At 44.1% G+C, this 13,400-nt stretch overlaps 1 protein-coding gene across 3 annotated transcripts in view; it reads right to left on the reverse strand.

Moving 5' to 3' along the window:
* Positions 1–13,400, reverse strand: part of ADCY8 (adenylate cyclase 8) — a gene marked incomplete at both ends in the record, with an annotated part of 222,768 nt that overhangs the window by 58,075 nt on the left and 151,293 nt on the right. For 2 of the 3 annotated variants that reach the window (XM_079722270.1, XM_079722268.1), the window contains 2 exons: positions 846–935; positions 2,999–3,200. In XM_079722270.1, the coding sequence (XP_079578396.1) occupies positions 846–935; positions 2,999–3,200 (292 nt within the window). The remainder of the gene's footprint in view (positions 1–845; positions 936–2,998; positions 3,201–13,400) is intronic. The other variant, XM_079722269.1, reaches the window with a different exon arrangement.

Below are 13,400 nucleotides of genomic sequence, written 5' to 3' on the forward strand. Positions count from 1 at the left end.
TAGGGTTGGCTGGGGCCTACGGGGACATCCCAACTGTCTTCCCTCCTGACCCAGAACTTATATCCCAATATGTGAAGGTCTGGGTCATGGCTTAACAGAGCCAAAGACTATCCTTTGCCTGACCCCCTAAACTGACCCCAAGGCCCAGGGCCAGACTAGTAGCTGTGTGTCCAAGAGAGGGTCAGACTTACAATATGATGGTGAGTGTCCTGTTGGGATACCTCCTGAGTTTGTGATGCTCTGGGCATTTTCTATACCACTTTGATTTATGTTTAGCTGTTGTTTTCTGTGTTTGTGATTTACTAGCTTCCTTCCTTCCTTCCTATTTCCTCTTTCTTCCTTCCTTTTTCCCTCCTTCCCTCCTTCCTCCCTTTCTTCCTTCCTTCCTTCCTTTCTTCCTTCCATCCTTCCTTTTCCAGTGCAGCAAATTTTGAGCGATCACTCTGTGCCCCGCCCTATGTTGGAGATAACAGCACATTCTGCTCTAGGGCTTTAAGATGAGTTACAGGAAATGAGAAGGGAAGAGAAGGCAAAGGGAAAGAGGAAAGTGGATAGAGCGGAAAGTGAAGAAGAAGGAAAAGGAGGAAGAAGCATAAGGAAGAGAGAAACGGGAAAGAGAGGCAGAGGGGCGAGCAGGAAAGAGGCAGAGGGAAAAGCAGAAGATACAAGGAGAGAAGGGAGGGCAGAGAAGGCGAAGAAGAAGAAAAGAAGGAGGGAGAGGCAGAGGAGGGAAGACGGGCCTCCGGAGTGCTAGCACGTCTAAGGCCCTCAGCCAGACCTGCTCATCTGGAGCTGTGGAGATACCTAAGCCCCAGTCTCGCCAAGGGGAGCTCGTGAATAAATACCTCTGGGTAGGAGCAGATATCTGTAAACACAGCTGAGGAATTGAAAGTCAGGTTCTTCAAGGGTATCGACTTGTCAAAATCACACCACAGCTGCGGATTAAGAAAAAAAAGAACAACAAGAAACAAACAAAAAAAAAACACAGGAACAACAAAGTCAGTGTAAGCTGGAGACGGAGTCCTCTGCTACCGCTGTTGGGCTTTGGCCAATGCCTGGAGCAGGCCAGGCCCTAGAGGGACTTGATTTCAGAATTCAGTGCCAGCTGGGATTTTTCCTTTCATTTTAAAGAAAGTACTGGCTCAGAAAAAACATTTGCAAGCCAGTCACGAAACCTGGGTAAGACTGCTCTGTTGACCCCCTCCCGGAGGGTCACTGGAGTGGGGCTTTGAAGAGAGAGCCAGGTGGCAGGAGAAACACTCTGGGGAACACTCACAGCCTGTCTCCATGTCAACAGCTGGGCAGATTCGAGGGATCTAAGGGGGCACGCTTTCCAGAAAGACCCTTAGCGTTGGGGAGGTGGGCATTTCCTAGGCCAGAAATTGCTGTAGGAGATTCTGTGGCACTCAGAAAAGCATAGCTACCGGTGGTTGAGTGCCCGTGCTGTGCCAGATACTTTGTACAAAAAGGCCTCACAACCACCTTGTGATGTAGCTACTACTTTTATCCCCATTTTACAACTGAAAAATATGAAACTCTGAGAAGCAAAGTAACTTGTCCAGGGTTGCCAAGCTGGTAAGTGGTGGAGCTGAGATTTGAATGCAGGTCTATCTGACTCCAAAGCCTCTGAACTTCCACTCCACTGTGGTATGGTTGGCCCCAGAGGTAACCCTGACCTAGAGTCATTGGGTTTATTTCCAAATCCTGCACCCCAGAAACATCTGATTCATCAAGACTTGAGATCCTGGCTACGACTTGGCAGTCTATGATCAATGATCCTAAGTACTTCCATTTTCAATTGCCATAATCTATAAAATGTTCATTAGATGATGAATTTAATTAGATTACGGTTTCCCTTTTCTTTGGGGATTTCCCTCTTTCTTCATAGATTCCTTTACTACAAGGCCAACCGCAGAGCTTGAGCGACGTATACTCTAAGTAATTATTGGGCCAATTTGGACAATGGATTTCAGGCAGTATAAACCTCCAACACAGGGGCTGACAATTGTGGGGTTCACAGTTTGGGTCCCTGAACACTTGGAGACCCTCTCTTAGGCCCAAAGGGCACAATGATGGTTTCAGCCACAAGACGATGCCTCAACTAGCCTCCCTCAATGTTCAAAACCTGGGATCAGATAAATCTCTCCTAAAATCTAGATCGCTAAATCATGGACAACACGGACTATTTGGATAGACACAGAAAATGCCTAGAGAGACTATGTTACCATTCTAGAGAGAAAATGAAATCATTAAAGCGTGGGTCACCAAATTAAAACAATGATAAATACGGCAGGTGGAGATTCATCCGAGTTTGATGTGTCACATCCAATATGAACTCTTAGAACATCATAGGTAAGATGCTGAACCTTCCTGAAATGCAGTTTCCTCATCCGTTACGTGGGAACAATAATACCTACCTGTGGCACACAGTAGGTGCTCAATAAATAAATGACAGCTATTTATTTCCATTCCCCCACTCCCACTTCCAGAGATACAATTTGGCATATGAGAATGAGTGTGAGTTATGGAGTCAGACAGACCTTATTAGCAAGTTATTTCATGTCTCTGAGCCTCAGTTTCCTCAGCCATAAAGTGGGGATAATGAGACTTACCTCATGGGGTTTATGTGAGGATTAAACATGAAAAACACATACAGCTCCTCCTTCAGTACATGGCACATAGCAAGTGGGAACTTAATAAGCAGTAACCCTTATTTACGATTATAATTCACTGGCCACTGAAAGTACAGAAACTTAAGGGTGTCTGGAGCTCCTTTAGAGCAAATAACCTCTGCCACTGGGAAAAAGACAATTTTCCACCAGGAAAATGCACAGTTCTGACAGTTTAGCCACATCTTCCTTCTCTAACCCTGAGCTTGGGGCTGGACCAGGCACATGAAGATAACTAGTACCAAGGAAGGCAATGTAAGAAGCTGCAGGTTCCATAAACTCTTAATTCCTGACTACACACTAGATACCAAAGAGCTTGGAATGCTTACGATATTTAGGATGGCGCCCAGGAAATTAATCAAGATGGACGCAAAGATGATGACATTCCTGGCCAAATAGGTCTCGTTAATCCAACAGCAAGTTTTCCGGAGGACCAGGGGCAAACACTTATAATCCTCCGCTGTGGTGATGAGGACCAGAGCCGAGTGCAGCAGAATCAGGATGGAAAACTGGATGGCCATCGGCATCACCCTGCAGGGAAACACAGAACGTTGGGTCACGTGGCATGATCGTGTGATCCCCTCTCGGTGAGCAACTCTGGCAATCACATTCATGATCTCCCTTTCCCAATCCTTGCACCCAGTAATTCCTCTAAAGCTCTGTTTGTTCAAGGAAAGGGCTATTAACAGAAGACTTTTTAAACCAATTAAATCCATCCCTAGAATATTCTGTTCAGAAACTTTGCAATGAACATCAAATATTTGGCTTGATCTATTGCTTCTGCCCATTTCTTCCCCCTTCTTGTCTCATTCCTCTTTTGCACGAGGCAACTGCTGCCAAGGCAACACACCACTGGAATTCTATCTCAGTACTCTGGCTGTGGGAGAGACCCACATGCACTTTCCCCTTCAAGGTGGGTTTTAGGAAACATTTTCCCTCTTGGCCGCTCTGATGCCAAGAACTGAACTTGGCACCTCTGCACGTTGCTCAGTTTCGTTAGGGATCATCACAGTTTGCAAAGACTATATTATGTGCTGTGTGGGACATGGATATGTAGAGCTCATACTTGCCCAAGGCTTCAACATCACAACCAACTCTACTTCTCAGGCTTCAAAGCTCGGTCCTGTGGTAGCTCCTGCCCATTGGGCACCTCTGTTGGGTGTCAGGCGGTGATCTAAAACCCTATCTCTGGAGGCATCTGCTTCCTCTCCTTATCAGCCAACTTATCACCAGGATTCTCCCTGGGAATTTATCCCTTGTTCTCTATTCTCTGTCCAGCCACTTGTGTCCTTGGCTGGCACCTGTCATTTCTCTACCTCTGTTTTAGCCAGCAAACTGCTGCATGTTAAATGGTGCCTTAATGGACACGGTGGGAGATTTTATATCCGTTCCTTCCTCTAAAAAGTGAAGCTCATTCATTTGGCTTTAATGTGTTGACTGGAGCTCAATAAATGTACATTTAGTGAATGAAGTTGAACCCACCTTCTTCTAATGCTACCTCTTCTTATCCTCTTGCCTGAATTTTCTTATTTATTATTAATAACACCAGCGTAAGTACTGTATTGAGCTCTGATTATGTGCTAGGCACTGTGCTAAGCACTTTATATACAATACCTCACTTCCATTCCTCAGAACAAACCTAAGAGGTCTTCTGATCTCTTTTTTCACATGAAGATTTAAGGCTCAGAGAGGAGTAACTTCCCAGGGGTTACTGAGTTGGTAAGTGTTAGAGCTAGGATTTAAAGTCCACTCTGCTATTCTAATCATTTTGGTGAGTTATGTATGTCCCATATTTGCAGAATCTTTTTTGCTTCTGTGGTTTCATTGTGACATTTATTCGTCCAACAAGATTTCTTCCTAGGTAGGCATCAGGGGTACCAGGACGAGAGACACATCTTACCCATCTTCTAGGAGATCATAATCTAGAGGGGAATATGGATATACAAATGATGAACTATTACATTTTATGTTAGGTATAGAAAAGGTTATAAACAAACATCTTTTAGAAAATAAGAAAGGAAATCAAGGAAGGCTTCACAGAAGAGGTGACATTGGGGTTCGGTCTTGGAAGTTGAAGAGAAGGAGTTTTGGGAGGAAAGACTGGGGAATGTGAACAAAGTAACAGAAGAATGGGAGTGACCAGTGTGTTTAGAGTTTTTCAGTGAGCCAGGTGGTGAGGCTTTGGGACTGGAGAACGAGTGGTCCAATAAATGCTGTGTGAGAGAGCTCTGCCTGTAGGCAATGCACTGATATTTAAGATGTCTAATCAGGGAAGGACATGATCATATCTGTGAGTGTGAAGGACAACTGTGGTGGGAGGTGGTGGGACTGAAGAGGAGAGAAAGTATTTAGAAGGTTTAAATAGTTGAGGCCTGAATTAACGAGGAAGGGACATAGGGTAACAGCACTGATAATTGGGAAGTTCAAGGAACTATGTGGAGGTAATCTTTATTTATTTATTTTTGGCCGCGTTGGGTCTTCGTTGCTGCGCAAAGGCTTTCTCAAGTTGTGGTGAGCAGGGGCTACTCTTTATTGCAGCGCACGGGCTTCTCATTGTGGTGGCTTCTCTTGTTGTAGAGCACAGGCTCTAGGCGTGCGAGTTTCAGTAGTTGTGGCTCACGGGCTCTAGAGCGCAGGCTCAGTAGTTGTGGCACATGGGCTTCGTTCCTCCGCGGCATGTGGGATCTTCTGGAACCAGGGCTCGAACCCGTGTCCCCTGCATTGGTAGATGGATTCTTAACCACTGTGCCACCAGGGAAGTCCCTGTGGAGGTAATCTTAATAAGTGTTTTATATGTGTGTGTAGGGGGGCTTTTGGGAGAGGTAAGTCATTATGAGCAACATGCATGTTTTCACCATCTTACCTGGGTTAAGTGCAGGAAGAAAAGCTATTCTACAGAGGTAAAAGGTGATGCATTTGATTTTGAGCAAGTTGAATTTTGGGTGTTTGTGGATCCTCCAGCTGGAAACATCTAGATGTCTAGGCAGCTAGAGGGATGGTTCTAGCACTCTGGGTTCGGACCATGTAGGTGGTGGTTGAAAAATCTGAGATTGGAGGAAACTACCCAAAGAGGGTGTGCAGAGTAAGAAATAAGAGGACCAAGGGTGAAGCTATGGGAGAAGCCAATGGGCCAGAAGAAGAGATGGCATCAAAGGGAATTTAGGAAATGTAGTCAATACACAGGAGAGCAGGAGTGCATGACATCATGACAGCTGGAGGGTGAGACATTTAAAGGAGGCAGTAACCAAGACTGTCAATTTCCTCTGCATGGTCAAGCATCATGAAGGCTGGAAAGTGACTTCTCCTACAGCCCAGCTATCATTGTTGGAGTTTTTGTTCTTGTTTTTAATGCTTGCATAGTTTTGATTTTACGGATCACCTTGATAGGAAATCTCTGCAGGTGTTTTAGATAAGAACAGAAGGTCTGTGTAGCAGTGGGTTCCCAGAGGGCCCTACGCAGATGGGCGACTTCCCCCCGCACAAGCTGGAAAAACACTCGACAACACACCATTATTCCTGGGCACCCAGGGGAAGCAAATGACAGAGAATGCAGGTGGATTGCTTTGTCAGGCACTCCCAGGAGAGAAGGGGCCAATTCCAAGGCTGATGTGTCTCAATACTGTGAAGCAGCCATTGATAATACAAATATCTTGTTCCAAAGCGAAGGAAGAAGCAAATCAGGCAAAGGTTGAGTCTGAAAGCCGCCCAGCAGGAGACTCCAACTCTTTCATGGTCACTGCCGCCATCCAGGTGACCTACAGACCTCCACATGGCACACCGGGCTAGAAGGGTGCCCTTGGTTCTCACTGCTGCCTTTTCTCTTTCTCCACCTCTCTGTACCCCATGGGCAGATCCTCAAGCACATGCCCTACATGCTGTGCTACTCCTACCTCTGTATTTTCTCACTCTCTGGTGGGGGGTGGTGGTGGGGAACATCCTGGTCATCCTTCAAGGCTTGGTCTTTCTTTGGATTCTTACAAGACACCTGGCATAAGGCTAAGTACATAGAAAGTGCTCAATAAATACTCACTGATGTTCCTTTTTGTGGGGAGAGAAGACTGTTTCTCTTCTCGCCAGCCTTCTTAGGCTGTATTGCCATCTGCACTCCCAGCCCCTCTCCCTGCCCTCCCGCTGCATCCTTTTCAAGTAGGAAGAGGGGCCAACCCTCCTGCTCGGAGTGCATCTGGAGTGTTCAGTGGACCTGGTTCTCACTGGAGGGCAGTGTCGCTGTTAAAGGTCAGTGTTTACGGGAAGTTCAGATGCTTGTCCTCTCTTCCTCCTTGACCTTCCCTGTGGGAAGAGGCTTGATCATCTCTTCCCCTTGGCCAGGCCACCTCTTCCTTTTAGCAAGGAAGCTCAGGTTGCCCCAAGAAGTCCTGATGGGCAGGAAGTGAAAGGTAGGCAAGAGCAAAGCCCTGTGGATTTGAACCTGTAGCTCTGAGACATAACCAGTAACGCACCTTGGGCAAGGGAACATTCTTCTGAGCATCTTAGTTTTTAAAGTTTTTGGTGCATCTTATTTTAGTCTGTAAACCTGGGATTTTTAAGTCCACCTCTTAAAGGAGGCTCTGAGGTTAAAGTAATAAAGCGATGTAATGCTTAGCACATAATAAGAACTCAAGGAAACACTCATTTTCTTTCTCTATTCATGGTGAAAATCAGGAAACTAAAGGCATCTTAAAGATCTCTGGGAAGAGTGTTAACTGCAAGACACTTTCTAAGCAAGGTATGGTGCTATGTATAAAATTCCTCTGGAAATCTCTGCAGCAGCTCTTCAGCGTTCATTTATTTCTGCACACATAAACATTATAACATCGGACTGTAATTTTTATCTAATTATAGAGCTACTCAGGCATCCAGGGATTCTGAATTTGCTTTTACATTGTTGGTGTACATAAGAGGCAAGGAAACCTTTCATTTCTGAAATTGAATCTGAAAAAGAATGGCAAGGGATTTGCGAACAGCTCTATCCAAATCATTTCTAGACGTTATGTTCTAATTTACCCTCTGCAATGTGTCTTTAAAGCAGGGTCTGGGTTGGTACCATGACTGGAGGTTTGCTGGGGAGGCAGGGATGGGGGGGAGGGGATGAGCGAGTAGCCTATAGCAGCTTGTGGTGTATTCGGAAACAGAAATGCAGACTGAAAGATGACCCTGGACTACCCTCGAGAATCTGCAAAGAGCCTGCGAGTACAATAGTCCATTTGATCCTCGTAGCAACCCTGAGAGGTCAGTATTTGTAGCCTCTTCATTAGGTGAAAATATGGTGACTCAGGAAGGGAAGGGGAACCAGGATTTATCAAAATAGGTATGGTTCATTTAATTCTTACAGCAACCCTGGGAAGTTGGCATTGTTATTCCCATTTTACAGATGAGAAAACTGAGGCCTCAGAGAGGTCAAGTACAGACACATAGCCAGTAAGATGCATAGTAAGTAGAGCTATTAAGATCCAGTGCCTCTTTCTTTCCTCTCTATCTGCTCTCTCTTGCTTGCTCCCTCTCTCTTTTTCCCTTTCCCTCCTACCTCTTCCCTCCCTCCATCCCTCTTTCTTTACCATGCATGCAGACTTAGATACACTGTTCTATAATTACAAAAGGTATTGTCTGGTCTTTCCTCAGTTTCCCCTTCTGGGAGAGGAACAGCTGCACGCATGTGGAAATTAAAGGAAAGCGCCAGGCAAGCACTGTCTTTCTTTGCCAGGGCCCATTAAATTTTGCTTTGGGGACTGGGAATTAGCTGTGGTCATATAAACAGAGATTGCCTCATCTGCTAAAAAGTCCATGAGAGAAGAAATGCGAGTGAAAGGCACCTACCATCTGTTCAGTCGCAGAGAATCAATCAGAAACAAAGTGAGTTGGAGGGGAAATGAGCTCACAGTGAAGAAAGCTTGGGCTGTGTCTGGGGCCCACAGGCTGCTCAATTCCCACTACATGTGGGCTGCCTGGTCAGAGCTCAGCTTTGAAGTTGTCTTCACTCTCAGATTTTTCTCTTCACTGAGCAATCGAGGTTGGGGTGCTGGCTGCTATTTTAGCTCCTGGCTTCAGCTTTTACCCCATAGTCAGAGGGACTCCATCAAGCCAGTTGCTAGGCGAGGTTCCAGATCTCTTCCCCCGAACCTAGGAATTGGGCATCAAGGTGGCTCACCTTCCTTGGTCACCCCTCCTGGGAAGGGCGCTGGGACCCCTTCTTCTGTCCCCGTGCCAAGTCCAGATCCTCAGGTCCATCCTGGGTTCCTCCTCCTGTCTCATCCCCTGCACCTGGTCAGTCCTGGGAACTGTCAACCCTCCATCCTAAATGCCAAGCAAATTCGTTCTCTCTGGTTCACTCCACTGCCACTATCTTGTCCCTGTTATTTGTCGCCTGGAGTTTTGCAATTCCCTCCCAGATGGTCTTCCCAGGTCCAGACCTGATCCCCTCCTATCATCATCCAGTGAGACCCTTCTAAACATAAATCCAATCATTTCACTCCTTGGCTTAAAATGCTTCAATGAAGTCTTCTCTGCCAGCCAGTCACAAATCCTCCACAAGGCTTACAAACCCCTCACCTCCAAAACACCCAGTTTCCAGCCCTTCCCACTCCCCTCCTTCTCAGCCCTCTCGCATAACCGGGAGAGTCCTTCAGGAGGTGGCTGAGGTGTCAGTGTCACCACCTCTGGGAAGGCTGCCCTGAACCCTCCCCCTCACCGCACTCCTACACAGCCCATGCCACCCTTTCCCCATCCGGAGTGGGAGCACCATATTATAGTTGTTCAACTCATTTCTTTCCCCCAAGTAGACTGTAAGCTGTATGATGCCAGGGACTGCGACTGTGTGGCCCCAGTGTCCAGCACAGACAGGCACATAATAAGTGCTCACAGGCTGTTTGTTGGGAATGTCAACGCCCTGTGCTCCCGGAGTCCAGAGGGAAGCGTGCACCAGATATGACCACATCCACATCCTCACTGGCCCGAGTGAAGAGGGGAGTCAAGGAAGTTTCGGTAGATCTGGCAAGACCCTACAAACACTCACAGCTTACCACCCTGAGACCATCCTTTTTCCCAGGACCCTAGTCCACACATGGCTCTTGGGTTGTCAGGAAACCCATTCTCCTGTGGCATTCCCTGGTACCCTGCCCTGATTTATTCATTGCCATAGCATTTACAAATCTACATGCATAGCATATACATATCTACATGCATACCATAGACATATCTACATATGTATCTATATACATAGATATAAGTAGCTACATTTATAGCATATATATACATCTAGACATATGCATATATTTTAATTATTTCTTTGTCTCCTTCCACTAGATTATAAGGCTCAGAAGGGAAGGTTTTTTTCTTTTCGTGTTGTTTTTGTTTTGTTTTGTCTTTGTCTTGCTTTTTGTATTTTTTGTTCAGTGACATAACCCCAGCATCTAGAACAGATCTGGCTCACAATAGGCAAGATTTCCCCAGCCCCATTTAGAAGAGGTACCTGGTCCTTCCTTCTCTCTCTCATTTAAAACTCTTTTTAAAAAATTGTAAAATGAACCATAAATACAGAAAACCACGTAAGTATCACTTAATTAGTTATTTTAAAGTGTCTGCCTTAATAAAGGTCACTCAGTTCACGAAACAGAACTTTGCGGGGCATTCCGAAGGTCCATCCACGTCCCCTGTTCCAGTCATAATCCTCTCTCCCATCCCGTTAACCACTTTCCATTTCTTTATAGTTTTATCATCCATTTTAGACACTACAGTTTAGTCTTGCCCATTTTTTGCTAAGTTTGATTTGTCTTCTAAGTATTTAGAAAAAATCTACAGGTTCTCTCTTTATCTCATTCCTCACAATTTATTTATTGAAGAGTATGTGCCCTTGACCTGTAGTCTTTCCCACTGTCTGGATTTTACTTTTTTTTCTTTTAATTTATTTTATTGAAGTATAGTTGTTTACAATGTTGTGTTAATTTCTGCTGTACAGCAAAGTAATTCAGATATATATATATATATATACTTTTTCATTTTCTTTTCCATTTTGGTTTATCACAGGGTATTGAATATAGTTCCCTGTGCTATATAGTAGGACCTTGTTGTTTATCCTGGATTTTGCTTTTGTATACTCATTCAATATCTTCTGTCCCCTGTGATTCTTGCAAATTGAGAACTGGATTCCTGGTCACACAGGTTTGGCCCCTTTGATAAGACTACAGACTTGTGTTCTTCCATCAGGAGATACATTTGTCTTTCCTTTTTGTGCTGTTAACTCCTAGATCCATTAATTCATTGAGAGTTGGAAAATGGTGATATTTTAATTCTATAATTTCTTTAAATTGTATTAGCTTGAATAATTTTATGATGTTTCCACTCACTGATCTTGCAGTTCATGCAGGAAAGACAGAAAAAAAATTGTTTCTTTCCCTTTTTTCACTAGTTTGCAATACAACAGATCAGTTCCCTATCATCCACCAAAGGTTATCAACCCTTAAAAATGTCATTATAAACTCATAAAGTTTAAAATATTTGCTGGTTTTTGATCGACTGTTTTAACAATGATCCACACTGGGGCTAAAATTATTCCATCTTTGGACAGTGGAAGCTTCTTCAATGCAGTTTCTGAGTCCTTTAGAGGTACTAAGAAGCATGATGGCTTCTTTGCATTCTAGTAGGACAAGAGGTTCCAGGCTTATCTTGCACATTTCCTGTCCCAGCCGTAGAATCAAACGTATCTCCAAAATTAAAAAAGCAAAAAAACCAACTGTGATGTGTTACTTCCAGACGACAATCTGGCCCCTAGTTATGTTCACATATACTTATACTGAGTTGGAAATTCTTTCTAGGATTTCCCATATTTATATCTCCAATCCAGGATACCATCTTCCTTCTAGTTCTCATGTCTTCTTAAGCTCTTCTTGCTGTGAAAGTTTCTCAGACTTCCTTTGTTTTACTTTATTTTTTAACACCTTTATTGGAGTATAATTGCTTTACAATGGTGTGTTTTTTTCTGCTGTATAACAAAGTGAATCAGCTATACATACACATATATCCCCATATCTCCTCCCTCTGTGTTTCCCTCCCACCCTCCCTATCCCACCCCTCTAGGTGGAACCAAAGCACCAAGCTGATCTCCCTGTGCTATGTGGCTGCTTCTCACTAGCTCTCTATTTTACATTTGGTAGTGTATATATGTCCGTGCCACTCTCTCACTTTGTCACAACTTACCCTTCCCTCTCCTCGTGTCCTCAAGTCCATTCTCTAGTAGGTCTGTGTCTTTATTCCCATCTTGCCCCTAGGTTCTTCAGAACCATTTTTTTTTTTTTTTAGATTCCATATATATGTGTTGGCATACGGTATTTGTTTTTCTTTTTTTGACTTCGTTTGTTTTAAATGACCTTGACCGTTTTGAGGAGTACTGGTCAGATATGTTGTAGAATGTCTTTCAATTGGGATGTGTCTGATGTTTCCTCATGATTAGGTTATGGGTTTTGGGGAGGAAGACCACAGAGCTCATGGCATTCTCATCACAGCTCATCAACATGACATCGCTGTTGACGTGAACCATTATCAGCTGGCTGAGGTAGCGTGTACCAGGTTTCTCCACATACCCCGCCATCCACGCTGTGGAAGTCACCTTCAGCATAGCCATACTTGCAGAGAGGGGCTTAAGTTCCACCTCACTGAGCACAGAGTATCTACAAAAATTACTTGGATTTTTCCCCATGGGAAATTTGTCTGCTCTTCACCTTTTATTTATTCATTCAACCATTTATTTACATCAGTGAACCTATGGATATTTATTTTATGTTTTGGGTTATAATCCAACACTATTTTATTTATTTTCTTGCTCAAGTTGTTCCAGCTCTGGTTCTAGGGAGCTTTCCCTGTGTCCCTTTGACATACTTCCATGTGTGTGTATGTTTTAATATTTCCTTCTTTTCTGGCCCTAAATGATGTTCCAGGCTCCTCTTGTATATTTATTACCCCAGACTTAGAATCAGCCAGCTCTCCAAGGAGCCCTGGTTCCTTATATTGGATATGGATTTTAGAAATCAAGATCAGGGTTGTGCTCATTGCTTCATGTGGTGCTACTACTGAGGCATCATTGCTCCTGGGTGTTCTCTGCTGACAGAGCAAGGACACACATATGTGTATTCTAATCTGTGTCGATAAACATATCTGTGTTTATACAGACAGCCTATATCTAACTATATCTATAGTGAGCTAAACAAAGTCATACTAATGTCTCCAACTCTAATCCTTTATCATATGGATCATTCTAGCGTTTTCTCCTTGCTTATCTCCTTGCTTATCTCCGTCAACAGTGAGAAACTTGACTCCCACAGTTTTCCATCCATTTACTTAACTGTTCAATTATAGTGCACATATACTGTGGTTCAGGTTGTTCACACATAGCTCCATGAGAAACACCTTTATCAGCTAACGCACAGCGCCACTGCACAGTTCTTTTTGCATTTAGTCCTCAAGAGTCCACGCATCTCCAAAGCTACTTAGGAACCACCTTTTCTCCCCACCCCCTCTGGTGAGGTTGTTTCACACTTTTAATACAGTTATGTTCTTTTATCGCAGTCTGATTTCATCATGGGTCTCCCTGAACTCGTAAATAATTTTAAAACATTTGTATATATTAAGGTTTTCATTCTTTGTGCTGTAAAGTTCTATGGGATTTTACAAATGCATAGTATCATGTATACACCATTACAGTGTCATCCTGAATAGTTTCACCACCCTGAAAACATCTCCTGG

Source organism: Hyperoodon ampullatus (assembly GCF_949752795.1).
Source record: "Hyperoodon ampullatus genome assembly, chromosome: 17".
NCBI lineage: Eukaryota > Metazoa > Chordata > Mammalia > Artiodactyla > Ziphiidae > Hyperoodon > Hyperoodon ampullatus.